The 27,692-nt window shown below is 37.9% G+C and overlaps 1 protein-coding gene and 1 pseudogene across 1 annotated transcript; both read left to right on the forward strand.

Annotated features, from left to right (window-relative positions):
• Window positions 1-127: 127 nt before the first annotated feature.
• ZKSCAN1 (zinc finger with KRAB and SCAN domains 1) lies at window positions 128-20,021 on the forward strand. Its single transcript, XM_044001500.1, is given in 7 exon segments — window positions 128-254; window positions 5,815-6,333; window positions 6,640-6,787; window positions 7,853-7,923; window positions 7,925-7,957; window positions 8,254-8,380; window positions 10,996-20,021. Coding segments are annotated over 6 exon segments (1,698 nt in total). The 5' UTR covers window positions 128-254; window positions 5,815-5,904; the 3' UTR covers window positions 11,886-20,021.
• On the forward strand, window positions 17,994-24,038 carry LOC122754899 (annotated as a pseudogene).
• Window positions 24,039-27,692: the final 3,654 nt, after the last annotated feature.

Raw genomic sequence — 27,692 nt, forward strand, 5'->3', positions numbered from 1 at the left:
GCCAAGGATACAAAGTAGGTGAACCAAAGAACCAACGAGACGTGGACACCTCCTGTATTCCTAGAGAGTCCCCAGAGCTCCTGTTCCGCTCCGGAAGCTAAGTCCTTGACTTACTTCCGCCCTTTGTGACTCATTGTGTCTTTCTAGGCGTCGGGAGGGCCTGCGTTCTCGTCCTTCCTCCTCTCCTATCACCCGTCTCCACGGGTCAGCGCTCCCTCCCTTGTCACCTAGCCCAGAGCTGCCCCTGGTCCTCGGTGAGTAAGTCTGGGCTCGGGGGGTGGGGTGGGTGTGCGATGCAGCCGAATGGTCTCCGGAGCAGGACGGAGAGTCTGCAGCCTCGCGGGGTCCACCCCGAGCGGGGCCCGGGCCCATTGCGCTGAGGGGCTATCTGCCCTGCTCCAGCCATAGGACTCAGGATTCCCTTGCCCGGAGAGTGATAAAGAAGAGTTCCTGGACCGAGGGGAAAGGGGGGGGGGGCGCCTTGTCCGTTTCGAGGCCGGAGCCCGAGCCGGAGGTGGGGGATGGGAAAGAGGGGCGGTGTCAGCCCCGAGACAACCCGTCTGGCCTCGGACTGCCGTCCCTTCGGTGGGTCCTTCGGGACGGCTGAGTAGTGACCTCTCTGCCATTCTTCCTTGGCCTCCTGATTCCGTAGCAGCCTTGGGAACGACTTCGCGGTGGGTTTCAGGGAGGTTTGGGGACGGGGAGTGGGGGGAAGACTGAGGTGTAAAGGGCAAGTGACACTTCATCCTAAGGAGCTCGTCCGGATTGTTTAGTATCCGGGGCCCTTTCAGTGATTGCGAATACGTACATTGTTTGAGCTGGCATGCCTGCTGCGCCAAAGCTGCTAATTAAACCACTACGGTTTATTCACGTTGTGATTTGGGCCTAAGAGGTGAAATGGGGAGGTCTTAGGTACAACTCCATACTTTTTGTTCCAGTTGTTGGAACCCAGTTCTGTATTTTGATGAGTGATTTGGCGTTTAGGTGTTTATTAATATATGTATATATCTATGTGCGCATGTGTGTGCGTGGGTGTGGGTGTGTGTGCGTGTAATGTCAGGGCGACCAGGAGATGGTTGCATTGACATCTTTATGTTAGATATTTTGTTTGCATTTTGTAGGGCGTTGCTGCATACTTTAGCCGAGAAAGCACTAGACTCGAGTGTGGATATCTGGTGTTGTCACTTAACTAGCCCGTGTGACCTTGGACGAGTAACTTTGAACTCTTTAGATCGCAGTTTCCCCATCTGTAAAGTTAAGAAATTAGTAAAATTTAGAAATTGAATTGCATGAGCTCCCAAAGACCGTTCCCAGACCTACTATTTTGTAAATATAGCTATGTAGAGTTCAGCCGAGCTCGATCTCCTCCTTCTCTACACCCCCACAAATACACAATAAGATACTTTCATCATAGAAAGTGGCAATTACATGGACATGGAACCAAAGAAAGCATTTATTCTGAGGCCCAGTTCTAGCAGATAGTAGGGTGGTTTATGAACCACTTGCCCAGTTGAATTGTGAGAAATTAGTGCAACCAAAACACAGCATGGTTGCTGTTTGCCAGCCATCTAGTGAAAAAACAGCTTTGTCATACAAAAGATCATTTCATCTCCTGGAAAGTTTCTGCTGGTCCTACTTAAGTAAGTTTTAATTATTGTGACTGTTTAGTTGGCTGATACTTGCTGGTTATTGGGCATATTTCAAAATCTATAAGACAGGGTTTAGCTTATTCCTTGATTTAAATATTCTTTTTATGTTCTAACATGCTTTGAGTTAAGTCTGAATATTAAATGGTTTTCATATTAAATTTTGTTTTTTTCCTTCTACTTTTGGGTAGAATCTTGTTAATTAGATTCTATTCACCATTGTATTCACATGGTGAAAATGATTTTATGGCTCTATTTTAAAACCTTGTGAATCTTCTATTTATTGATTACTAAACGTTTTGTACCAACCTTTTTAGAAACATTTCTGGAACAAAAAAATCTCTCAGTCAATAGGTGATTTGTATGTAATGCTATGGGAAAAGCTGGTTCCTTAGCTTAACTGAACCCTTAACTTAAGGAGGATCACAGATCATAGAATTTAGGAGTTTATTTGGGACCTTAGAGGCTCTTCAGTCGAATGCCTTCATTTTACAGATGAGAAAACTGAGGCTCATGGAATTAACTCCCCACTAGACAGTAAATTCTATGAGAAAAGATTCATTCTTACTCTTTGGTATCCCCTAATACCTAACTCTATGCCTGGGGACTTGGTAGACAGTAAATATTTATTGAAGTTTAATTGCCCAAGGTCACACCAACTTGGAGCATTAGACTGCTTGGTTACCTGACACTTAGACCATTGTCCTTTTTATTGAACTGTGTTATCTTTCATTTTTATCTGAATATATTATAAATGAACTAAAAATGGTGTAAGGGGCAGCTAGGTGGCACAGTGGATAGAGCACCAGCCTGGAGTCAGGAGTACCTGAGTTCAAATCCACCCTCAGACACTTAACACTTAATAGCTGTGGTGACCTGGCAAGTCACTTAACCCCAATTGCTTCACTAAAAAACAAAAATGGTGTACAGCATGAAATCTTCAAATTTGCAAACATGGTCAATTGCTTTGTCAATTACTCTTCCTGGTGTGAAATGCCAGATCATTATACTTCAGGAATTTCTTTACCTTTTTTTAGAATAGACAGAAAAGTTAACTATTTTATTCAGATGCCAGAGTTTATGTTCATTTAAAATATTCCTCAAAAGGAATAGGTATAGGCATCTTGTTCTACAAATCAACCAAATCAAACTTGAATCATTAATTACCTAGAAAGTTTAAAGGAAATCCTCCCTTCCCCTACCCACTTTGCTCCTCTGACATAGTCTTTACCTTGTATTTATTTTGCAAATAGTTATATGTGTACATGTTGTCTCCCTGTGGAAATAATTATGAAGCAATCAGCAAATATTTATTAAGTACCTGCTTGTGGTATCAGCTATGCATATGGAGGGCATACATACCCTTTCTAGCTTACACAAGCTATCTTTCAATTGCTCCTTTCCTCACTGCCAAATTTCTCGAAAGAATAGCCTCTATTCATCACCTGACCTTCTCCACTCAGTCCTCAATCCCTTATAATCTCATTTCTGTTCCTACTATTCTACCCTAACTGTTCTCTCCAAGTTCATTAATAAGATCCATGTGGGCAAATTAAATGGTCTTTTTGAAGTCCTCATCTTACTTGATTTCTCTTTTTTTTTCCCAGGGCAATGGGGGTTGTGACTTGCCCAAGGTCACACAGCTAGTAAGTGTCAAGTGTCTGAGGCCGGATTTGAACTCAGGAACTCCTGAATCCAGGACCGGTGCTTTATCCACTGCGCCACCTAGCCGCCCCTTGATTTCTCTTAATATCACTTACCCTCACTTCTTTGAAGTCAATTTAACAAATATGTATTAAAACCTACTGTATGCAAGTAGGGCACTGGGGATGCAAAAATAAAAAATGGAAGGGGGAAAAAAGTCCAACCATCCATCAAGAAACTAGGGAAGGAAAGCAGAGAAAGAGGGAACTAGGAAAGGGAGAGAACATGTAATCCATAAACTGATAAGTAAACACAGAATAATTTGAGGAGTAGGAAAGGTTTCCAATTGAAAATCAAAAAGCATGTATGATAGGGAATAATATTAAATTGGTCAGGAAAGTAGGCTGGAGTCAGACTAAAAAGTTTTAAATGCCAAGGTGAGGAATTTATATTGAGAGGCAGCCTGTGATAACTGACATTTATAGAATTTTGAAGCATTTGATATACATTATCTAATTTCAGCCTCATTACAACCTTGAGAGGTAAGTACTATAGGCATTAATTTTCCTGTGTTACTAATGAGAAAATTGAAGCACAAAGAGGTTAATTTAAGTGACTTGCCCAGGTTTCAAGAAGTAATATCTGAGGGAAATTTGAAATCCCAAATCCTCCTGACCTCTTGAGTCCAGTACAGTATTCATCTAGTCGGTAGAACTACCTCCTACAGTAGCTCTCTTCTGTCTCCTTACTATTCTAACTTTTAACCTCTGGGGTTTAATCCCATTTCACTTTCTTAGCTTCATAAGTAGTAACCTAACAGTCCATCCTTTAGGCTATTTCTCAGTATCTTACTAAAGCATTGTTTCAGAACTGATTCCTCCACACACAATGCACACATCCTTTTGTGGATCCCTATTGTCTTTTTTTTTTCCCCCAGGGCAATGAAGGTTAAGTGACTTCCCAGGGTCGCACAGCTAGGAGTGTCAAGTGTCTGAGGTCAGATTTGAACTCAGGTCTTCCTGAATCCAGGGCCAGTGCTTTATTCACTGAGCCACCTAGCTGCCCCCCTACTGTCTTTTAAATAAATATAGAACTCCTTCTTCTGGCATTCAAAACCATCCAGAGAGTCTGGCACCAGTTTATCTTTACAGTCAGATATCTTATTACCCCTCACCCCCTTTGCATACTTAGTATTCCACAAACTGCTTTTTTCTCCCTATTCCTTGTTCCTTCCCTTTCCTGCTGAATGGTTTCTACTCATTCAGGTCCCATCCCAGGAATTCCTGAGATGGGTACTTCTACACCACCACCACTCCTGCCTGATTTCCTTGCCTGTTAAAATCACCCAGTTCTTTTGCTTTCCTACCATCCTTCACTACTCTAACCCAAGCTCAGTGTTACTCTAAATATATTGTGCTGCCTTATACCTCTATTTTACAATGTACTTTAGGTTTTGTGTCTTTTCTCCCCATTTTAGATCATACACTCATTCAGGCAGAATCAGTCTTATTTAGTCTTCCCCGTGACCAATATAGTACTTGATGTATAGATATCCTAATTAATGGGTTTTTATTTAATTTAAAATGTTTCCTACCCTCTCCCCAAAGCACAGAATCTAATTGGGAGAGACAAGACATAGTAAATAAAATAGACAAGAAAAGTAAGTAACCTTGTAAGAAAGGATGTTGATTAATTTAAAAAGTGATAGAGAGGTACCTGCTGCTGGTTAAGTTAAATACTGTTGATGGGACTCTGCACAAGTTTCCAAATCTCTCCTCTCTGGCCCCAGGCAAGTCTCTAAGGGAAATGTGAGGCAGTGAGTCATCTGAATCTGAAAAGCCATGAAGTAGAGAATTCATGTTCTGCTATGAATCACAGTAAAGTACATGCCTTGTCTCAGACTAGAGTCCACATAAAGAGATGCACTGTTCTGGGAAAGGGGGCAGCTAGGTGGCTTGGTGGATAAAGCACCAGCCCTGGATTCAGGAGAACCTGAGTTCAAATCTGGCCTCAAGCACTTGATACTTTACTAGCTGTTGTGACCCTGGGCAAGTCAAGTAATCCCCATTCCCCCCCCCCAATCCCCCCCAAAAGAATGCTCTGTTCCTCACTTATTGGCAGCAAAAGTTTCAGGAAAAATTTGTAGGAGGAGGACTAGACTGGTGACTTAATTGGTGTAGGGAACTCTCCAAGAGGAAGTTCCCTCTACCAGTGAAGATCAGCAGCTGTTCTACAACTTAGAAGCTCAGACTGCTGCCTGGAGACATTTAGGTTGTTTAGTGACTTGTCCAGCATCTCACCACCTGAATGTAACACGCAGGACTTGAATCCAATTTTCCTTGGCTTTGAGATAGGCCTTTTAGTCTGTTGAAGGTAAATGTCATTGTAACAGACCTAAAGACAGAAAATTAGACATTAATGTCACAGTTGCCCTCAGTGAATTCTATTGATGAAGGTGGGCAAATGTTGGATGCCCTAGACACATGTCTTTTTTTTTTTTTAATAAGAATTTTTTGTAATTCAGGAGCAGTGCAGAAAAAAAAAACCCTCAAATATCTACAGTGTCAGTCTACCTCACAGATTCCATCAGAGTGAGGAAGAACTCAGAACCTGAATGATGACTGCAGAATCCAGGGACGCTGCAGTCATGGCCCCTCAGGCTATACAAGATAAAGAGGGACTTGTGATTGTAAAGGTGGAAGAGGAAGATGAAGAAGAACACCTCTGGGGCCAAGATTCTAGCCTGCAAAGAAGTAATAGCCCTTCTGATCCAGAGATTTTCCGACAACGCTTCAGGCAGTTCTGCTACCAGGATACTTCTGGGCCTCGAGAGGCCCTTTGTCGCCTACGGGAACTTTGCCATCAGTGGCTAAGGCCAGAGATGAATACAAAAGAGCAGATCCTGGAACTACTGGTGCTGGAGCAATTCTTGGCTGTCTTGCCCAGAGAGATCCAGACTTGGTTGCAGGAGTACCGTCCTGATTGTGGAGAGGAAGCAGTGACACTGTTGGAGGATCTTGAGCTTGATTTATCAGGACAGCAGGTAGGAAAGGAGAAGAAATGAAACATACATTGGGTGAGCAGGGTATGGGCCTTGAGACTGGAGTAAGTAAATTCCACATGACATTGGGATGGGAAGTTGCTTTGTTAAAGATTTTAGTGAGTTAAAATTGGAGCCAGTTCCTTTTTTGAATGCTAGGTCTTCCCTTTTCTCCTATTTTCTTAACTTTTAAATTTCGTGCTCTTTCTGTGTCCTTTGTTTTGAGGGGATGATCTTTGTCTTTTCTCTGAAGTTTTAAATATCATTACCACAGTGATTCCCTAATAAGCCCAGCTCTCTTATCCTCAGGTACCAATCCGTGTACATGGACATGAAATGCTGTCCCGGGAGATGGTACCACTGGGAGCAGCACACGGATCTTCAAGCTTTGAATTCCAGCATCGGACACCCCAGATGAAGCATGTAACACGAAAGCCAGGTCTTTTACAACAGAGTGGTAAGAAACAAGATTTCATTCCTATGGAAATAGAAGAATTACACTGAAGAGTGTTATGAAAACACCTGGACCTTTATGCCCTTTATGTTGCTGGATTCACAAGGCTGAGGTGCTGTACTTTGATGTACAGTTTGCAGTGGTTCAGTTTTATTGATGGTTCACTTTTCATTTCTTATCTCCAGTGTCTTTGCACTTATAACATTTTCAGTTTTACAGTAACTTTTAAGATCTTCTTATATTTCCCCAGCATCAAAAGTTATTCTGTTTTTAATTTCTCCCTTTTTATGCATAGTGCAATTAGTGTAGCCATCACTAGTGTCTATTACTTCGTTGTGCTCTTATCACTTTTTATAATAAATTATTCCAATTCTGCCCAAATTTGTCAGTCTAAACATTCAGCCCTTGTGTTTTCTCAAAATGCATGTTTCTTATGATCAAGAATGGAGAGAAGCAGAGGGAAGAAGAGAGGGAAAATTGAAGAGTGGAAGAAAGCCAGATGGGTAGACAGAGCTAAAATTAGAGAGGCAAATACATAGACACTCTACACAGTAACATCACTATCTTGTAGCCTTTTAGAGTATTACTACTTAAGACATTTTTAAAGCCACTTTTTATTTTCCCAATTTTAACCAAGTACTCTGATCCTTGCCTATTGGCCTGAATGAAATTTAACCAAGGGTCAGGCCCAGTATATGGATTTGAGTTTACCTACTCCTGCTATAGCATGTTGTGACTCTTAGAAATCAACTGTGATAGTAAAAGAACAACTGAAAGTTGTTGAGAAAAATCATTTTAACTTGTCTGAGTCTTAGTCCTTCTTTAGAATGCAGTTGTTGGGCTAGTTTATCTTTCAGGTTTGTTCCAGCTCTAAAATGGCATTAATCTCCTTTAGAATTTTACTGCCTGAAAGTGGAGGACTGAGGAGGGAAGAATCATATCTTTTCTACATTCTTTTGAGTTATTGTACTCAGCAGTGGGTGAGGGGTAGTTAATTAAAAGTCGGAGGATAGGGTCATCTTGTATTCTACATTCATGGAAGGCTTTAAGACAGAACTGATCTCACAGTTCCTTTTTCCTGTCAGCTTACCCTGCTTCCCAGTTCCTGTTTCCATGAGAGGAATCCTAGAGACCAGGCAGGTGGCCTCTGCACTATTCACAACAGATTCCCAGGTGAGTTGTGGGGTCTTTCTGTCTTCACTAAGACCTTTGTTTTCAAATTCTTCTGGGAGTTTCTTCCAAAAAATTCCACCTACTATACTCATTTCAAGTATGTTCGTACTTGAATTAGGCTAAACTTCCTATGTCTTAATTGCTGTCTCTCCTTTCTTCCCAACCAAAAGCCCATACCCATTTAGGGTCCTTTTTGGTACTCATTGCCTTCTCTTAATTTTGATTCATCTGGCTCCAGCCCATAGGTTTGTACTAGGTGTGTTGAAAACTAAGTTGGGAATCTCATACTGTTTCAGGCATTGGTAAAAATCGAGGACATGGCTGTGTCTCTCATCCTGGAGGAATGGGGATGTCAGAACCTGGCTCGGAGAAACCTCTGTAGAGACAACAGACAAGAGAATTATGGGAACATGTTTTCCCAGGGTAAGAACTAATGAAGGTCTAAAGGGAGATGATTGTCTAAGATTTCTTTGCCTCTTGATTTGTTAGTTGTGGAGGTTATGTGTTCAGCAGGGAAATGGCCAAGAGGGCCTGCTGATAGATGAGAATGTTTGAGTTTTGTGTTCAGTAATAGGATGTTTCAACTCCCTGTTGCCAGGTCACAAAATCATTTGTTCACTCTAAGATTACTCTGTAGAGATGGAAAAAGAACCTTCTTGTGTTTTGTTATCCTTATCTTCTTCATCCCATCCCAATAACCTGGAGATGAACCTCCCCTGGCTTTTAGAATGTGGGGTGCCATTACTGAGGACCTTTCTTTGCCTCTTGGCAGGGAAACAGCAGATTAATTATCCTTTGAACTAAAATATATCCGATTAGGTTCCCTGGAGTTTATCACTGAACTTTATGGAGGGCCCTCTAATTTAACATGTAATTTGCTCTGGTTAATTCCTCTCTGTTGCCATTCACTCCCAATGAACAGTTTTCTAGAACTGTGCTGTGTAATTCCACAAAAATCCCCCATTTTCTTCTCTGGATAGAGGGTTTTCATACCTTATGTGATTACCTACTAGAACTGTGGGTCCCAGAAAAAAAAAACCTGTCAGAGGGGGCAGCTAGGTGGTGCAGTGGATATAGCACCGGCCCTGGAGTCAGGAGTACCTGAGTTCAAATCTGGCCTCAGACACTTAACACTTACTAGCTGTGTGATCTTGGGCAAGTCACTTAACCCCAATTGCCTCACTAAAAAACAAAACAAAACAAAATCAAAACCTGTCAGAGAGACTTGGTCAGTTTCCTCTTCTGTTGTACCTTTACCAGACCAACAAAAAATGATAATTTATTTAAAGTGTTTACAATTAATTTTCTACACTGTTTTATGGTCATAAGAGGTAGTACCTCAAAGAAATACCATACAATGGAAACCAAAAACTAAGATTTCCACTCCCATAGAAGAGGGAGTAGGAAGCAAACTTCCTCTTCTTTTGGTTTGGCCTTTATGATATTTTAGTCACTGAATTAAGTCTCTAAGATAATTAATTTTTCATAACTGCTATGCCTGAACCATAATGAGTCGCTACTGGGTGACCATACCTACTTAGGGTTGCCTACTTCCAGTACTTAAACTTCTAGAAGGAAACAAGAATTTAAATTAAGTTCCTACCATGTACCAAACACTTTATAAATATTTTATTTGATCCTTACAACAACCTTGTGAGGTAAGTGCTAATTATTTCCATTTTACAGTTAAGGAAATTAAGGTTAAATAACTTGCCCAGGGTCACACAGCTACCAAGTGTCTGAGGCTAGATTTGAACCCCAGTCTTCTTTATTCTAGTGCCAGTGGAGAAAGTTTCACTGTGCCACCTAGCGTGCTTGCTGTATAACTGAAGAGCAGTGATGTAAGAATGATCTATTTTCACTTTTCCTAATAAAACAGACATTTTATTAGGGTAGCAAACTGCTGATTTTGGCTTAAAGTAGTATAGACGTTTTAGAGCAAAGTGTAAATAAAACATTCCTAGGAATAAATATATATACTGCTACACTGAACTGTTATTGTCATACTTATGAGTAACCATTGTTTGCATATATTATCTTACCATGAAAGGTAAGACTTCAGGCTCATATCCTGTTTGCCCTTTGATCCACCTTATTCTTAGTAGAGCATCAGGGGAAGTGTTAATTGGAGTTCACTCACCTTGCTGGAATATAGCAGTCACTTCTTTTTAGTTAGAGATTGTAGGTATGGAGAAAAGGCGCTGACTTAAGGCAAAGGTCCACTGGCCTCTTCAGAGCTTCTTGTCCTGTTTCTTCATTGCCATTGTACCAAGAGAATGCCCTAACAGAAAGAGAAGAGATGTTCTTTTTGGAAAACTTCTAGATCTTATATAAATAATAATTTCATTTATATTGTACTTTATGCTTATAGTGCTGTATATACATTTGATTGTATATTCATTTGGTTAAACAAATAGAATTTTTAAGCAATGATTTATATGGATATGTGTGGTGTGTAAACATTTGTGTGTATGTTTATACATACGCACATATATTTATTTATAGTATTTATGGGTTTAACCATAGGAATTGGCAATAGGCGGTTCAGCTTACTGTTATTCCTTCCTTACTGTAGCTCTAACCTCTTTTCTCTTGATTTCTTTTATTGCCATTTTTCCATATTGACATCCTTTTCTTTTAGATATCTCCCTTTCCCTCCACACACAAGCTTAACTTAATAAGCCCTATTCACCTATAGGCCTTGCTTACTCTCACGAGTTACCTGTTTTTTATCACTCAATCTTTGTCTTTCTGCCTCTTCCCTCTTACCTTTCTTGTCCATCCATCTTACCTTTTTGTTTTTATCCATGAAGCTCATCTCTGCTGACTTCACTTTCCCTTTAGCACCTCTAAAAATTACTTCTCCCTAATGTCCCTTGGTGCTTTGCCTTCTTATGCAATGTCACTTGCTTCCCATGTGAAGCCACTTTGCAGATATAGCCATGTTCTCCTAGTAAACAGCATTAAATGATTATTGAGTACTTTTTCTTTTTTTCAGCAAAAGAAATGGATGATATTTGTGTTTTCCTCTTTGTCAGGTTGTGGAAGCAGGACAACCAATGAGGAGTCAACTTCAAAGGAAGATATTTCAGAAGCAACAGGATCTCATGGGGAAATATCTGGAAAATTCCAAAGGGAATTTGGAGAAACATGTGAACAGGAAAGCAGGTTAGAAAAACAACAGAGAAACTTAGATGAGAAACTGAGACTAGAAAAGACAGAGTTTAGACAGATGACAGTTAAGGACAAGAAAACACCCACAGGGGAGCGAGGCCATCGAGAGAAAGGCAAAGGATTGGGGAGAAGTTTCAGTCTGAGTTCAAACCTTGTTACACAGGAAGAAGTTCCTACAGGAACAAAGTCCCATAAATGTGATGAATGTGGCAAGTGCTTTACAAGGAGTTCCAGTCTTATTCGACATCGGATAATTCACACTGGAGAGAAGCCCTATGAATGTAATGAGTGTGGGAAAGCATTCAGTCTTAACTCAAACCTCATTCTTCATCAGAGAATCCACACTGGAGAGAAACCCCATGAATGTAATGAGTGTGGCAAAGCTTTTAGTCATAGCTCAAATCTTATACTACATCAGAGAATCCACTCTGGAGAAAAACCTTATGAATGTAATGAATGTGGTAAAGCCTTTAGTCAGAGCTCAGACCTTACCAAACATCAGAGAATCCACACTGGAGAGAAACCCTATGAATGTAATGAATGTGGCAAAGCTTTCAACCGGAATTCATACCTTATTCTTCATCGGAGAATTCATACCAGAGAAAAACCATATAAGTGTAATAAGTGTGGGAAAGCCTTTACCCGGAGCTCAACTCTTACCCTACATCACAGAATTCATAACAGAGAGAGAGCCTCTGATTACAGCTCCACCTCACTAGATGCATTTGGTGCATTCCTGAAAAGCTGTGTATAAAATGAAATTTCCCATTAACTTCCATAATTTCAAAGATGTGTGCCCATGGGAAAAATATTTGGCCTTTAATGTATAATCAAATCACACTTAAAAAGTACATCAAAGAGCAGTCCTGTCTTTGTCAGTATAATCTGTGGGCATTTAATTCTCCGATATAACCCTCTGCAAGAAAAGTTAGTCAAATAGATGATCTTAATTAAGAATATATGCACACATTAAAGTAAACATCAGACTTTTGGGAATGAGGGCACTCACAAGAAGCTAGTCAAACCTGTTGATACAAGAGATCCCTGTCTGCAGCCACCAAGGTAATCATTGAAATCCACCAAGCTTGAGATTTGTATCCCCAGTGCCTAGCACAGTGCCTGGCACATAGTAAGTGCTTAATGGATACTTGTTGATTATTAATTGGCTAAAACTGAGATTGAGGCTTTTTTTTTTCCTGCAGAACAAGCAATGCTTGCCCAACATCTTTTTATACATCATGACCCACAGAAGGATACTTATGAAATCCTGGGGTGGGGCATGCTGCTAAAACTAGAACATAAGTAATCAAAGGTGGAATGCCAAAGCTGAAGAGATCTAAGGCTATGCAGATCAAAACCAAACCAAAGACTGAAGAGTATGGATGGATGACTCAACTCATAGCTCCCCATAGGAATATAGTTGACTCCATCCTCATCACAGAGAAATTCTATAGAAATGACAATACTTCTTTCCCTTTTCTCTTATAATGTTCCTGTAGTCTCATATACAAGTTAGCTTTTGATTGTATACTGTCTTTTAATAGTCTCATGAATGTAGTAAATCTTATCTCCCCAACAAGATTCTAAGGAACTGATCTCCTACCTAATAGCCTTAGTAAGAACGGATAGGGGATTATTGTTTAATGACATCGTTTTGTTCCTTGCTAAATGAGTGCTCACTGACTTCTTAATAGGCCTCCCACACTGAAGCAGGAGCCCTGCTAAAGTAGAACAACCTAGCATAACTGCAGAAACTGCCACTTGTTGCCATGTAAAATTCTAAAACTCTGTAGAATGCTATTCTCCCTGAGCTCTTTAAGCATAAAAGGAAGGCACTGCTTAAATGCCTACTTAAAATATTTTTAAATATATAAGGTGTTGGCTAAGTGCCATGAGATCAGAGGCATCATTATCACCTTTAAGAAGTTAATTGAAGCAGTGACTTTGACTGTAACCCTTTGGTTGCTATCACTGGTAAGGTCCTAGCCAGAATTCTCCCATATTTGCTTTTGAACAGGCCAATTGGGTGCCATCCAGATGTGGTCAGACAAGTGGGACCATCACCTGTGTACTGAATGCTCTGCCTCTCACTGAAGCCTGAGATCGTATCAGCTTTTCTGTTGCTGTGTCACACTGCCTATCATATTTAGCTTTCAGTTCTCTACAACCCCAGATCTTTTTCAGACAAACTACCATCTTAAGTCACATTTTTCTCATGTTGTGCTTGTTAAGCTAATTTTTTTAACCCAATTGTAAGACTTTATATTTATCTCTATTAAATTTCTTAATAGATTTATGAGAGGCAGTGTGACATAATGGATAGAAAGTTGGCCTTGGCCAGGATTACCTAGGTTCAAGTCCTGTCTCTGACACATACTGGTTGTATGGGCAAGTGACCTACATTCTCAATGCTCTAGGTAGTTCTCCAAGACTATAAGTTGCAACCTGTATTGCCAGAGGAAGTTAGTCACCAGTAGCTCCAGTCCCTATCCTTAATATATTTGGCTCATCATAATAGCTTTGTAGAAATGTTTTGTTGCAGCTTTGTGTAATTTACAAATTTGGAAAGTATGCCATTTTTACCCTTTATTGAAGTCACTAAAAAAAGTAAAATAACAGAAAACTAAGACTGGATCTTTGAGGTTAATTCTAGGTACTTCCTTTCCTGAACAATGACCCATTAATAAGTTTTCTTTGTGTCTGGTCATTCAGCAAGTTCTGAATTCACTTAACTGTACCATTAACTGGTCTGTATCTTTCCACCTTCACCACAAAGTTAGCATGAGAAGATTCGTCATATGTTCTGCTAGTCTAGATAAACTATGTAGTATTTCACTCATCTGATAGTACATTCCTTGAAACAGGTAAGAAAAACCACCTTAATAGCATGTTTGGCATGACCTATTCTTGGTGGAGTCATAGTAACTTAGTGATCATTGCCTCTTTTCTTCATTGTGTGATAGAATTTTGCCAGGAATTGGGTTAGTTCACCAGCCTGTACCTTGCAGATTTCCTTTCCCTCCTTCCGGAAAATATAGACAAATCTGTTCTTTGTAATCTTTCAGAAACTGAAAATGGCCCAGTAATCACGTCTTCTAGTTCTTTTCAATACCTAGACCTAGTGACTTGAACTTAAGAGTAGCTGGGTGCTTTCACTGTCTTCTTATTTTGAGTTTTAACTTTCTTTTAACCATTTTTTGAGACTTCCTTTCTGGTACAAGAATTATTCTTAGCCAAGAAAACAGAAACAAAATAAGAATTAAATCTGCCTTTATCATCTCCATAGATTCCTGATCGTGGGACCCTACTGTGGTCCTATCCCTTTGGTCTTTACACTCTTCTCATCATAGTAAACAAAAAAAAACCCAACTTTTTTTTGTCCTTACTATTCATCAACAACTAAACCTCATTCTGAGCTTTAGGATTCTTGACTCTATTCTTAAAAGACTGTTATTATCTTTTATCTGCTTTTGGTTCCCTCTTCTATATATGTCCTTTCCAAAAATTCATTGATGTGCATTCTCTTTAAATCAGTCCCCCTTTTCTTCCTCACTGAAATTGTTTATGTCTTTAGGATTTAATACTTGGGAACTGACTTCCTCTCTAGAATTTTAGACCATAAGATCCCACCTAATCTTTCTGTTCTTTGGAGCTTTTATGCCTTAATTTTCCCTTCTATTATCACAAATTCTAAATGGAGTAGTCATTTCTCCATAAGGTTTCTACTTCAACAACCTTCAGCTTCCTTTATTGTCCAGGATCAGATCCATTCTAAGAGTTCTTCCACCTTTTGGAAGAATGAAATTATCAAGTTTATTGTTATTGTTTTTGAGCTATCCATGCTTCAGAATACAAATAGGAATTTTTTTAAAAACTAGCAGGTGGACACTTTCATGTCAGCAAATCATAAGTTATGGGAAAAGTCATCAAGAGCATGAAGAGCTATTGATGGTTGCCCTTTAACTGGACATGGAAAATGACATAAACGGACTGCATCACACAATCTGCATAGCACACACTTGCCAAGATGTACAAGGCTACAGCATGGAAATGCTACATACAGTATGAGAATCTAACTGGAGAAATAACTGAAAGCTATAACTGAATTCTACAAAACTTCATATTATCCAAGAATTCACTGAACACAACCAAGAAGTTGGAAAGTAAATTGAAAATGACAGCAGGGTTTTCATGAGAGGCTGAAAGTCAGGCATTAATATAGTGCCAAATTCCACACCAAATAAAATTCAGTTTCTGTAGAGCTTCTTTTTCTATCTATTGTGGCTTTGAGTCCTGGACCAATTTCTTGAGCTGAGTTAATAATGACATCTGTGGGCAATCTTGTCCTGAACCTGTTTAGCAGGACCAGATCATCATTAACCAAGTCCATGAATGTCTTCATTATAATAGAAAAAAGTAATGTTTAATACAGCTGAGCTGGACACCTAAGAACAGGATACCTAGGTGGCAATTTTATAGAATACCTGAAGTCAAGATTCAGGAAAAGGGAAAAGAAGAGATGCTTTTAAGAATCCACTGAAGTAGAGCCTCCTGAAGAGCCTCCTATCCATAATTATGGGTAGATGGGTGATAACTACAGTTCACAAACCAAACTGATAATCCAGAAGGTTTGGAATTGCTTTTTTGAGCACAGACTGGATAATCCTGTATTTTGGGATGCTGTAGCAATAACAGTACCAAGTTAATCAGAAATTTCAGCTACATACTAATTAGAACAGATTCCCAGTATGAATAGTGTAGAAAGAAAGGACTTTATAATTCTCACATTGGTCTTTTCAGCTATATAGCCATACCCTCATCTTCAAAATTTAAATACTATTATAATTGAGCCCAGTTAATTCCCATTTTGTTGAGACTTCTCACAAAATTGGATTTGTCCCACTGGCTCAACAGTTGCCCCAGATATAACAAAACTGATTAAGTAGAAGAAGAACCACATGGAGAGATGCTTTTTCTAAAGGTATTGCTGATCTTAGCCACTGATTAAAACAATGCCATAGGCATTAGTTCATCAGTGTAGTTACATCATAATCTAATGGTGTTGTTAAAAGGCTAAAGGACTCCCTTTCAGCACCAAAGTGTTATTCTGGAGTAACTATCTAGTCAATTTACCTTAAAGCACTATATAAATATTCAGTAAGGTTGTGTATGTAGTTGACCCCATGAAATTATTTGAAGGGTTTTGTTCTGTTTTGCTCCAGTTCTGCCAGGAAGAAGAAGGAAAAGAAAATCTTCAATTTGCTAGTAGTTTGAAGTTGTGTTTTCCCTCCAGTCTGGCAGAAAGCTAGAATCCAGGAAATAAATATGCAAGATCTAGATATGTAGTACACTTATATATTTTGATAAATGAATTAAGGGAACCTGCTAGATGAATATATACAGAGATAAAGAAATTTGAGATGGGTGTTGAAGTTGATACATTTATCTTACATAATTCCTTCTGGAGAGAGAAACCCTCTAAATGTGAAAAATGTGACAAACATCTGAACCCTTGGACTGCTACTAACCCTATACAGTCTTTATTAGTCTTTAAAGTTTGCACCTCTCTTTAACCAGAAAACGATTTTATCCAGATAATAGCAATTAACAATAAGCCACCTTTAGAAAACTCAAAACATACCTAAAAGAAGGCTGCTTCTAGTCCCTCTCTCTCTCTCTCTCTCTCTCTCTCTCTCTCTCTCTCTCTCTGCATATATATAAAATATGCAGTCCTTTCTTTGGTATGATAGATTTAATTGGATTAAATAAGGCTTTGGAGAAAAAGATTGTCATAGCAAATAAATTAATACTATAAAGGTGAAACATACATAACTGAAATTTGAGACAACCGATCTAAAGCATTTACTTAATTTGACAGCAGGGAATGCAGGTTCCTTTCAAAAAGTGTGGCTTAATGAATTTAGAAACCTTGTAGGGGGAGCTAAACTTAACTCCAAAGTATTAATAAGTGAATGAGACCATAAGGAAATAACAAATTGTAGAACTTTTTAAAAATTGCAAATATCCAGTGTTGTCTGTATGTTACGTGTAACCAAAATGCCATTATTTGTTTTGTTCTTCCATTCCTTATCCTGTAAGCCCATTGGGGTCATGGTATGTGTGTTGTTTCTTGTTTAAAAATTTCTGTTAAGAGGTTAACATTCTCTTTTTACCATACCTTGTTCCCCCATATTTTTAAAAAAGAAGAGGTTTGGAGCAGTGAAGAAGAAATCAATGTAGTTGTAGACAGTAAGATGTAACACTCCATGGAGGTTGTTGTTGATTCATTTTTCAGTCATGTCTGACTCTTCATGACCTCATGTGGGGTTTTCTTGGCAAAGAGACTGGAGTGCTTTGCCATTTCTTTCTCCAGCTCATTTTACAAATAAAGAACTGAGGCAAACGGGGTTAAGTGACTTGCCCAGGGTCACACAGCTAGTAAATGTCTGAGGTCAGATTTGAACTCATGAAGATAAGTGTTCCTGACTCCATGTCTGGCACTCTATCCACTGTGCCACCCAGCTATCCACCCAGCTGTTTCTCCATGAAGGTAAAGAAATTAAAATAAGTAAAGAACTTCATTGTATTTGGTGTCAGTCAAGTTAGGGAGACTGATAAGCTCTATAGAATAGCCAGTTTTAACTGTTAACTGTTTAAATGTTAGTGGTTTCTTTGTGTCTCAGCAGAGGCTGGGAAAGGAAGTATGTCCTTTGATGGCATGGGAGAAGGTCAGAAAATAAAGATCAGGAAAAATGAAACTGAAAGGAGGCAGTGCATTGGGTCCACCTAACCTGCCCTTATTCCATGACATACTAGTCCACAATTTCGTATTTCTGCTTAGACATTTTGGATAGATGAAGACATGGGCCTCATGCAGCTGCCATCAGACTTAGAGAAGGCTTTGAAAGTTACTTTGCAAGGTTTTCTTATGGACAATAGCCTCTGCATATTGAGAATGAACAGGAAAAGGTATTAAGAGGGTTAGATATGTAAGATTTATCTTGTTTTCCTGGCTATTTACTTAATAACATTTTAGGATTAGTCATTATAACAGCCAATCAAGCAGGAGTCTGTTAGCTACTCAAACCTCAGTGAGCTGTTTGTTCTTAGGCAAACTTAAAAGAGACTTGGTTTATAAACTAAAGTAAGAATTTTCATTTTCATTAGTGTCTGCCTTTGCTAGAGAAACCACATTTTGATATTTCCCAAGTTTTGTCTTAAGCAGAATAGGTTTGTGAAAGGGTTGGGAAAGCATTTTCTACTTCAGAAAAATTAAAATCAACTTTGCAAAATGACTAGAATGAGAAGGAAAAAATTGGATACCCCTTAAAGGGATGTTTACATCCAGGGTCTCTCAATGGCTTTTGATTTGTCACTCAATTTAGTCATTTTCATTCTTGTGTGTTTTAGTTGGACATACTTTTTAGTTCTTCCCAAGCAATAAGTATAGAAAATATCTCTACTAGCAATGATTTGACAATTTTCTGCTATATTTGAAAACTAAATCTGTTTTCATTTATCAGAGTTAAAGTACATATTTGTAATTTTTTGCCCAATTTACAAATTTATCAGCTCAAAGCAAGTTAAAATAATTTAAAGCAGGTTTGTATAATCTGCTTTTTTTCTTCAACAACAAACACACACAACTATTCAACTCATTGTATGACCTTGGGCAAATTGTTTAATCTGATTTTCTTCATCTGTAAAATGAAGGAATTGAAATAGATGATCTGAAGCTCCATTTGTTCTCAAGTAAGGAGAGGGAAGTTGGAGAGGGCCAGCATCTGAGCTCTGTTGGCAACCCTCTACAAAATCTCCATGATTTTTTGACTTTTGCCTCTGTAATGGTTACAATGATAACGTTCACTGGTCTCTAGACAAAATATTTTTTTTTCCTTTCTGCAGTTACTCACTGCTTATCACCCTTGTATTGACTCTCAAGTCTGAACCTCAGTCACTTTTGGATCCAGAAAAGTAGCCAGGCAGCTGGTGCAGCACCAATTCACTAATGACATCTTTTCAGAAGGGTGGAGATGGATCTGAGGAGCAATAGCCCTGTACTCTGAATTTAAGGGAGAAATAGAGATGAAACTCAAGGGCAGTTTGGGAGGAGGTAGAGGAATGAATGTAAGCATTTTAAATTTTAAACATTTAACTTGTCTTCCACCCTAGTTAGTTACAGGCAGCCAGATGTTTTTAAAATGTCGACCTTTATTCTGGCAAAAGCCAAAATGTTTCTCACGGAGAATCTTTTGCAGTTAGTGGTTATTCCTCTTTCAAAACAAAAGAATAGGATGAGGAAAGGGGGGAGGGGTGAATTAAAATTCTTGCTTTTCTTAGATATGTGTGAGGGTTAGGGTGGGAATATACAGTTAGGATTCAGTAATTATTTTAAATAAGTTTATTTTAGGCATAAACTTTAAACTTAGTCAACAATGGGAAACCTAATATATTGATTTATGTGGTTAATTCAGACTTTTATTTTAATTTGTATGCTTAGATAAAATTTTTCTGCTTTTTCAATCCCCAATTTTGCAGTTTAGACTAAATTAATCCAAAGTAAGAAAGACTTTAATCTACAGAAGCTACAGTAGTGTCTAAAGAATGCAGGTGCTTAATATGTACTTAATATTAGTTCACTGATGTGAGTTTCTTTAAATCTGCATGATTGCTAATATTTCAGCACTTCTCCATGAAGTAAATGGTAATAAGATTATGATTTGTAACTAATGATCTATGTTGGGGAGGAAAGGTTCTGATTTTTGAAAATGAAATATGGTGGTAAGGTTGTGTATGGAGGTTATGAGGATTGTATTTTTTTTTTCCTTTTTATGTTACTTGGGTCATGGTCAATCAAATGTAATAAATATTCCACCTGTAGATGACAACACTTTGGACAGTGTGTTTTCTAACTCTATGCTCAATTCAGAAAAATGTTCTCATAGGATGAAGACGAAAATGAAGTCTGTAGAAGATAAACTAGACGACACTATTCTCACACAAATATAAAATTATTATTAAAAGTAACTTTACCTCCCCCCAAAAAACACACACACACACACAACACTTTAACTAACAATGGCTAAATTGAAACCTTCCAATCCTGGGAACCCTCTACATTTGGGCCAATAGTTATATTCTTAGTATGTTGTAACCTATTTATGAAACTTTTCTATTTTTTGCTATATTGTTCCAAATAATTTGAAACATTCTCATAGTTGAGCTTTGACTTAAAGTAACTAAAGGACTATTTTTGTTTTTAAAAACCAAGTTAATATAAGTTTGGCTCAGGGTCACTTCTTAGAACTCCAATTTTATCCTTGAAGGGTCCTCTTACCTCCCAGGAATTAGAGAATAAAATCAAAGTATATTTTAAAAAAACAACTTAAGAACAATGTTAAAATGAGATAATATTTTAAAGGTGTTTTGCAAGCCTTAAAGAACTATATAAATGGCTAGCTATTATAGTGTGTATTTGAGTGCATTATTTAGGGGGTACCAATAGCTGTGCTACTAAGTTATTTGCTATCAGTAAATGTATAAAGAATATTAAGTAGATGTTCATTCTATACGTTATATGGAAATATAGAGAGGCAATTCTCAGTTGCCTAACAGATGCTGGTCTGCATGGGATACACAGGGAACTTCATAAATTATAATCATAGTTGGGACCAAAAATGTGTATAGGTTTATATGCAGAATGACTCTTTATAAGGACATGACCTCTATTTCTTCTATCATGCTCTTTATCTGCAGCTTCAATCTAACCATAAATCTTACTCCCTGCATAGGACAGTTTTCAACAACTGGGATGAAAGATGTTTAAGAGCTGGCAATTTGAGTAGGTCTTGGGAAAAAATCATAGTTGAAATATTCACACACCCCTTGTAAACACTGGATAGCTAGGTATAACCTATTAAGTAGCACTTTACATATATTGTTTGATTTTTACAACAACCTTGTGGAAGTAGATGCCCTGCTTTACAGATAAAGAAACAGGCTTATAGAGGTTGTGATTTGGCTAGGTCACATATCTGGTATCTGAGGCAACATTGAATTCAGGTCTTTTTCACATTCCAAGTCTTGGCTGCCTCAGTCTTTTTTTTTTTTTTTTTTTTTTTGGTGAGGCAATGAGGGTTAAGTGACTTGCCCAGGGTCACACAGCTAGTAAGTGTCAAGTGTCTGAGGCTGGATTTGAACTCAGGTCCTCCTGAATCCAAAGCCAGTGCTTTATCCACTGAGCCACCTAGCTGCCCCTGCCTCAGTCTAATAATTTCCCCAACTAGACACAAGTTCATCAAGATATGTGTGTTTTGGTTCTCCATTGTCTTCCCCTTGACTTTCTGTTTTGCCTACTGCACCAAATCTAATCCCTGTCTTAGTTTCCCTGTTTTTGCTCCTCAGCTGCAGAGTAGTGCTGGAATGAGATACAATACCTAAAAAGACTTACTACATTCATGCTATCAGTCATGCCCTTGTCACAATAATAGGTCAAATGAAACTAGTTATTTACCAACTCCCTAAAAAATGGCTATTCCACACTAACCCCAAACCCTAATCCCCACTCTCCTAGTAAGGACCTCACCTAATTCCTGAAATTAACACCCTGAACTGGCTCTTGTGCCCTTATCTTGGCCTCAATACATCTTTATCTTTATGTCTATTCTCTTATACCACAGATACTGTCTCCCCTGATCCCTGAGGGAAATTTCACTTCCTATATTATTATCTCTCCACCAATACTTTAAATCTGTCTCCATCCAGGGGTACCCTGCTTTGCCTCTAATAAATACATTGCTCATATCTTTGAAGAGTAAACAATATTTGCTTTATTGTGGTACCCCTCATCTTTCTATGGTGCTAAACATCTTTTAAAAGTGCTTTAATTTCCTATCATGCTCTTTAAATCCCCAAAGATTGAGGTTTTACCTCACTGCTCTCTGAAAGGTCCATAAAATGATCTTGATATCCAGTGTCCTTTTCTTGATCTTCATTTTCTATGATGTTTTCCTATTCTGGTTGCACTTTTTGCAGCTTTCTAGTAATAGACAAATATGGTCTTGATACCTAAACCAGGGAGAGTCAAAATAGAAGAAAACTGTAGACCAGTTTTTCCTAATGAATATTGATGCAAAACATTATAAATAAAATGTTAGCAAATAGACTACAGAAATATAAAACAAAAGTTATACACTATGTCCAGGCTGGATTATACCAAGAGTGCGGGGCTGGCTCAATATTAGGAAAACAACATCATCAACCATATATCAAAAGCAATGTGAATTTCATAATTTCATATTAATAACAAAAGGAATATGATTTTATAATACTCAAGTTTTAAACAAAATACAGTATTCATTGCTGTTTTTTAAAAAAATACTAGAAAGGTTAGATAAATGGAGCTGTCCTTAAAATGATAAATAGTATCTAAAACAAGAGCCAGCATTATTTGTAATGGGAGATAAGCTAGGAGCCTTTCCCATAATGTCATGGGTAAAGCAAGGATATCCATCATGCACTATTACTATTGAATATAGTAATAGAAATGCTAATTATAACATTAAGACAGAAGCAATTGAAGGAATAAGAATGGACAAAGAGGAGACAAAACTATCACTTTTGCAAATGATATTATGGTTTTACATAGAGAACCCTAGAGAGTCAACTAAAAAACTAAACCAGCAAAGTTGAATGATATAAAATCCAAACAAAACATCAGTCTTCCTGCACATTACCAATAAAAATCCAATAGGAAAAGAGGAGAAAATAACATTTAAATATCCACAGTATTACATGGGAGTGACTTTCACCCCACCTCTGTCAATGTACTACTGTGACAAGATAGTACCTTCAGCTTCTGGTATATGCTGTTCCCTGATGGCCCTGGAGAGGTGAACAAGATGTTTGACATGAGAAAAAAAATGCTTCTACAGCAGCAGCTTCTAGCTGTGGCATCAACAAGGTGCAGCACATCAAGTTCCCTCCCCACTTCACCCCCCCCAAATTGAAAGAGACATCTTGTTTATCTTGTATAAAGTATGTTACACTGCATGAGATTAAAGCCACCTCCCCAGAGGTCCAGAACATAAGCATATTTGCAAAGTATCTTTACAGTAAAAGGCAGAGAGATGCAATTATTGCAGACCTTGACCAAAAGATTATAAAAAATGTTGATGTGACCAATATCCAATAAGACTTTTCTTGTGGATGGGAGCTTCTTTTTCCATGACAAGAACCCTGATGTTCTCTGTACATTGTACAGGGGGGAAAGCCTGAACTGTATGGCTATGATTGCACAAATAAAGCTGGATAGATTGGACCTATTCTCGAGGAGCTGAAAAAGATCTAGGAGCAAAATAAGGTTAAATTCTGACACAGATGGCCACTACCTAGGTCAGATCATGGATGGTGAAAAGCTTCCGATGCCTATTATACTTTCTGACAGTTGGCTGATAACTATACCTCTACCTTCTATACAAAGGCCAAGCTGCCTGCTACATGACCCATGGAAATGGGAGGATGCAAAGGGAATTCTGTAAGAGGCACTTGATTTGTTGGACAGCAGCCACCCAGAAACCCTGATTGATTTCATCATATTGTCAAAGCACCTGGGGAAACCCCCTGAGGTAGTTTATCAGAGCTGAGAAATCCTCATTGGTCCCACCTATTCATCAAAGAATGCTAGATATGATAGATATCTGGAGAGAACTGAATGGAAATAGAAAGGAATACACCTTTTTCTCAGCACTTCATGGAACCTTTACAAAGATTGGTGATAAAAATTTTGTAGCAAAAAGCAGAAATACTAGAAGTATCCTTTTCAGATCATAATGCAATAAAAATTATATTTAATAAGGGACCAAGGAAACATTAAAAATTAATTGGAGATTAAACAACCTAATCTTAAAGAATGAGTGGGTTAAAGAATAAATCTTAGAAATAATTTCATTAAAGAGAATGAAAATATTGAGTCAACATATCAAAATTTATGGTATACTGCAAAAGCATTGATTAGAGGAAAATTTACATCTCTAAATGCTTACATCGTTGTTGTTTGTCCTTCATTCTCAAAGAAAACCATGACATCAGGTAATGTCATGATTTGCACTGAATTGGATTTAAGTGAGGGAGGGCTATGCAAAGTCACCAACCTCACTTTCTCCTCCAGAGCTATTTAGGTCCAGTGGCAAGATATACATCAGGGCAACTGCCCTGAGTATTTAAAATTGGGATTAAGTGACTTGCCCAGGGTCACACAGCTAGTAAGTGTCTGAGGTGAGATTGAACTCAGGTCCTCCCAACTTCAAGACCAGTGCTTTATCTACTGCGCCACCTAGCTGCCCCAAAATACTTACATCAGTTAAAGAGCAGACTAATGAATGCAATTAAAAAAACTAGAAAGAGCAAATTAAAAATCCCCAATGAAACACTAAATTGGAATCCTAAATATTAAAAATAAAACTGACAGTAAAAAAAAACATTGAATTAATAAAACTAGGGTTGGTTTTATGAAAAAAAACAGATAAACTATAAAATAGATAATACATTTTTTTAAAAAGAGAAGACCAGGGCAGCTAGGTGGCGCAGTGGATAAAGCACTGGCCTTGGATTCAGGAGGACCTGAGTTCAAATCCAGCCTCAGACACTTGACACTTAACTAGCTGTGTGACCCTGGCAAGTCACTTAACCCTCATTGCCCCCCAAAAAAATTAAAAAAAATAAAAGAGAAGACCAAATCATTAGTATTAAGAATGAAAAGGAGGCGGGGGGGGGGGGGCAGCTAGATGGCACAGTGGTTAAAGCACCGGCCCTGGATTCAGGAGTAACCTGAGTTCAAATCTGGCCTCAGACACTTGACACAAGCTGTGTGACCCTGGGCAAGTCACTTAACCCCCATTGCCTGCAAAAAAAAAGAAAGAAAGAATAAAAGGGGAGCAGCTAGGTGCACAGTGGATAGAGCACTGGCCCTAGATTCAGGAGGGCCTGTGTTCAAATCCGGCTCAGACACAACATTTACTAGCTGTGTGACCCTGGGCAAGTCACTTAACTAACCCCAGTTGCCTCAAAAAAAAAAAAAAAAAGAATGAAAAGGGTGGGGGCAGCTAGATGGTGCAGTGGATAGAGCACCTGTCCTGGAGTCAGGAGGACCTGAGTTCAAATCTGGCCTCAGATACTTGACACTTACTAGCTGTGTGACCTTGGCAAGTCACTTAACCCCAATTGCCTCACCCCCCAAAAAAAATTTTTTAAAGAATGAAAAGGGTGAATATATCACCAACAAAGATGAAATTAAAGCAATTATAAGAAGTTATTTTGTCCAATTATATGCCAATAAATTTAAAAATTTAAGTGAAAGATGGGAAGAATATTTATAAAATATAGATTGCCTACATTAGTAGATGAGGAAATAGAATATCTAAATAGGCCCATTTTATATATTTTTATATTTAGAATTTTTATTTTCCCAAATTACATGTAAAATACAAATTTTTACATCAATTAAAAAAACAAAACTTTGTGTTCCAAATTCTCTTCCTCCTCACCCCACCCTCAAGAACTCAAGCAATTCAATATAAGCTATACATGAGCAGTCATGCAAAACATTTCCACATTAGCCAGGTTGTGAAAGAAAACAGACATAAACAAAACTTCAGATAAAGGAACAAAAAAAATATGCTTCAGTCTGTATTCAGATACCATCAGTTCTCTCTGTAGATGGATTGCATTTTCATAAGATCTTCAGAGTTGTCTTGGATCATTGCATTGCTGAAAATAACCAAGTCATTCACAGCAGATCATCTCACCATATTGCTGTTATTTTGTATACAGTATATTTCACTTTGCATCAGTTCATGCAGGTCCTACCAGTAGACCTGTTTTAGAAGAAGAAATTGAACAGGCTATAAATGAGCTTCATAAGAGAAAAGCACTAGGGCCAGATGGTTTTAAGGGAATTCTATCAAATTTTTAAAGATTTGCTAATTCCAATTTTAAATAAATTATTTGGAATAATAGATGAAAAAGGTATCTCAATCTCCTTTTATAAAACAAATATGATACTGATACCTAAACCAGGAAGAGTAAAAACAGAAAAAAATATAAACCAATTTCACTAATGAATATGGATGCAAAAATCTTAAATAAAATAGTAACTAAAAGATTACAACAACATATCACAAAGATTATACGTTATGATCAAGTTGGATTTATACCAGAAACACAGGGATGTTCTAACAAGGAAAACTATTAACATAATTGATTACATCAATAATAAAAATTTTAAAACCCATATGATGATATAGATAAAGTTTTTGATAAAATTCAACACTCATTTTTATTAAGAACACTTGAAAATATTAGTATAAATGGGTTTTTCCTTAAATTGATAAAAAGCATTTACTTACCTATTTACCCATCAGCAAGCATTATTTGTAATAGGGATAACTAGAGGCCTTCCCGGTAAGATGAGGTGGGAATAAAGAAAGCTCACTGTCACCAATATTATTCAATATTGTATTGAAAATCCTAGCAATAGGGACAGCTATGTGGCGCAGTGGATAGAGCACTGGCCCTGGATTCAGGAGGACCTGAGTTCAAATCCAGCCCCACATTTGACACTTACTAGCTGTGTAACCCTGGGCAAGTCACTTAACCCCAATTGCCTCACAAACAAACAAAAACCTCTAGACAGTATAAAATACCTGGAACTATACCTGCCAAAAGAAACCCAGGAACTGTATAAACAAAATTATAAAATAAACCCTTTTATACAAGTAAAATCAGATTTAAATAACTGGAGAGATATTAATTGTTTGTGGGTAGGCAGGGCAATATAATAAAAACAATTTTACACAAACTAATTCATATATTCAATGCCATCCCAATTAGATTTTTAAATTATTTTACTGAATAAGAAAAAATATAAAGTTAATCTGGAAAAACAAGTTAAGAATATCAAAGGAAATAATGGGGGGAAAGTATAAAGGAAGGAAATTAAAGCAGTACTGCATCTTAAACTGTATTTGACAAGTGTCAAGACTTATTACTTTGGGATAAGAATCCATTATTTGGTAAAAATTCTTGGGAAAACTGGAAAACAGTTGGGCAGAAACTGGACATGAATCAATATCTCACTCTATTTTACCAAGATAAGGTCAAAATAGATACAAAGAGAGATTTACAAAGAAAATTAGAAGAACATGGAACTTTATTTATAGACAGATGAACAATTTGTGATAAATGAGATAGCAAAAATTAGGTGTAAAATTTTGATTAATTTAAAAGGTTTTATATAATAAAACAAATATAGCCAAAATTGGGGGAAAGGTTTTTTTTTTAATTTTGTTTTGGTTTTTTGTGTGGCAATGAGGATCAAGTGACTTGCCCAGGGTCACACAGCTAGTAAGTGTCAAGGGGGTCTGAGACTAAATTTGAACTCAGGTCCTCCTGAATCCAGGCTGGCACTCTATCTACTGTGCCACCTAGCTGCCCCTTTTTTATTTTATTTTATTATTTTAATTTTTTTTCTTTTGGTGAGGCACTTGGGGTTAAGTGACTTGCC

Source organism: Dromiciops gliroides, chromosome 4 (genome assembly GCF_019393635.1).
Source record: "Dromiciops gliroides isolate mDroGli1 chromosome 4, mDroGli1.pri, whole genome shotgun sequence".
NCBI lineage: Eukaryota > Metazoa > Chordata > Mammalia > Microbiotheria > Microbiotheriidae > Dromiciops > Dromiciops gliroides.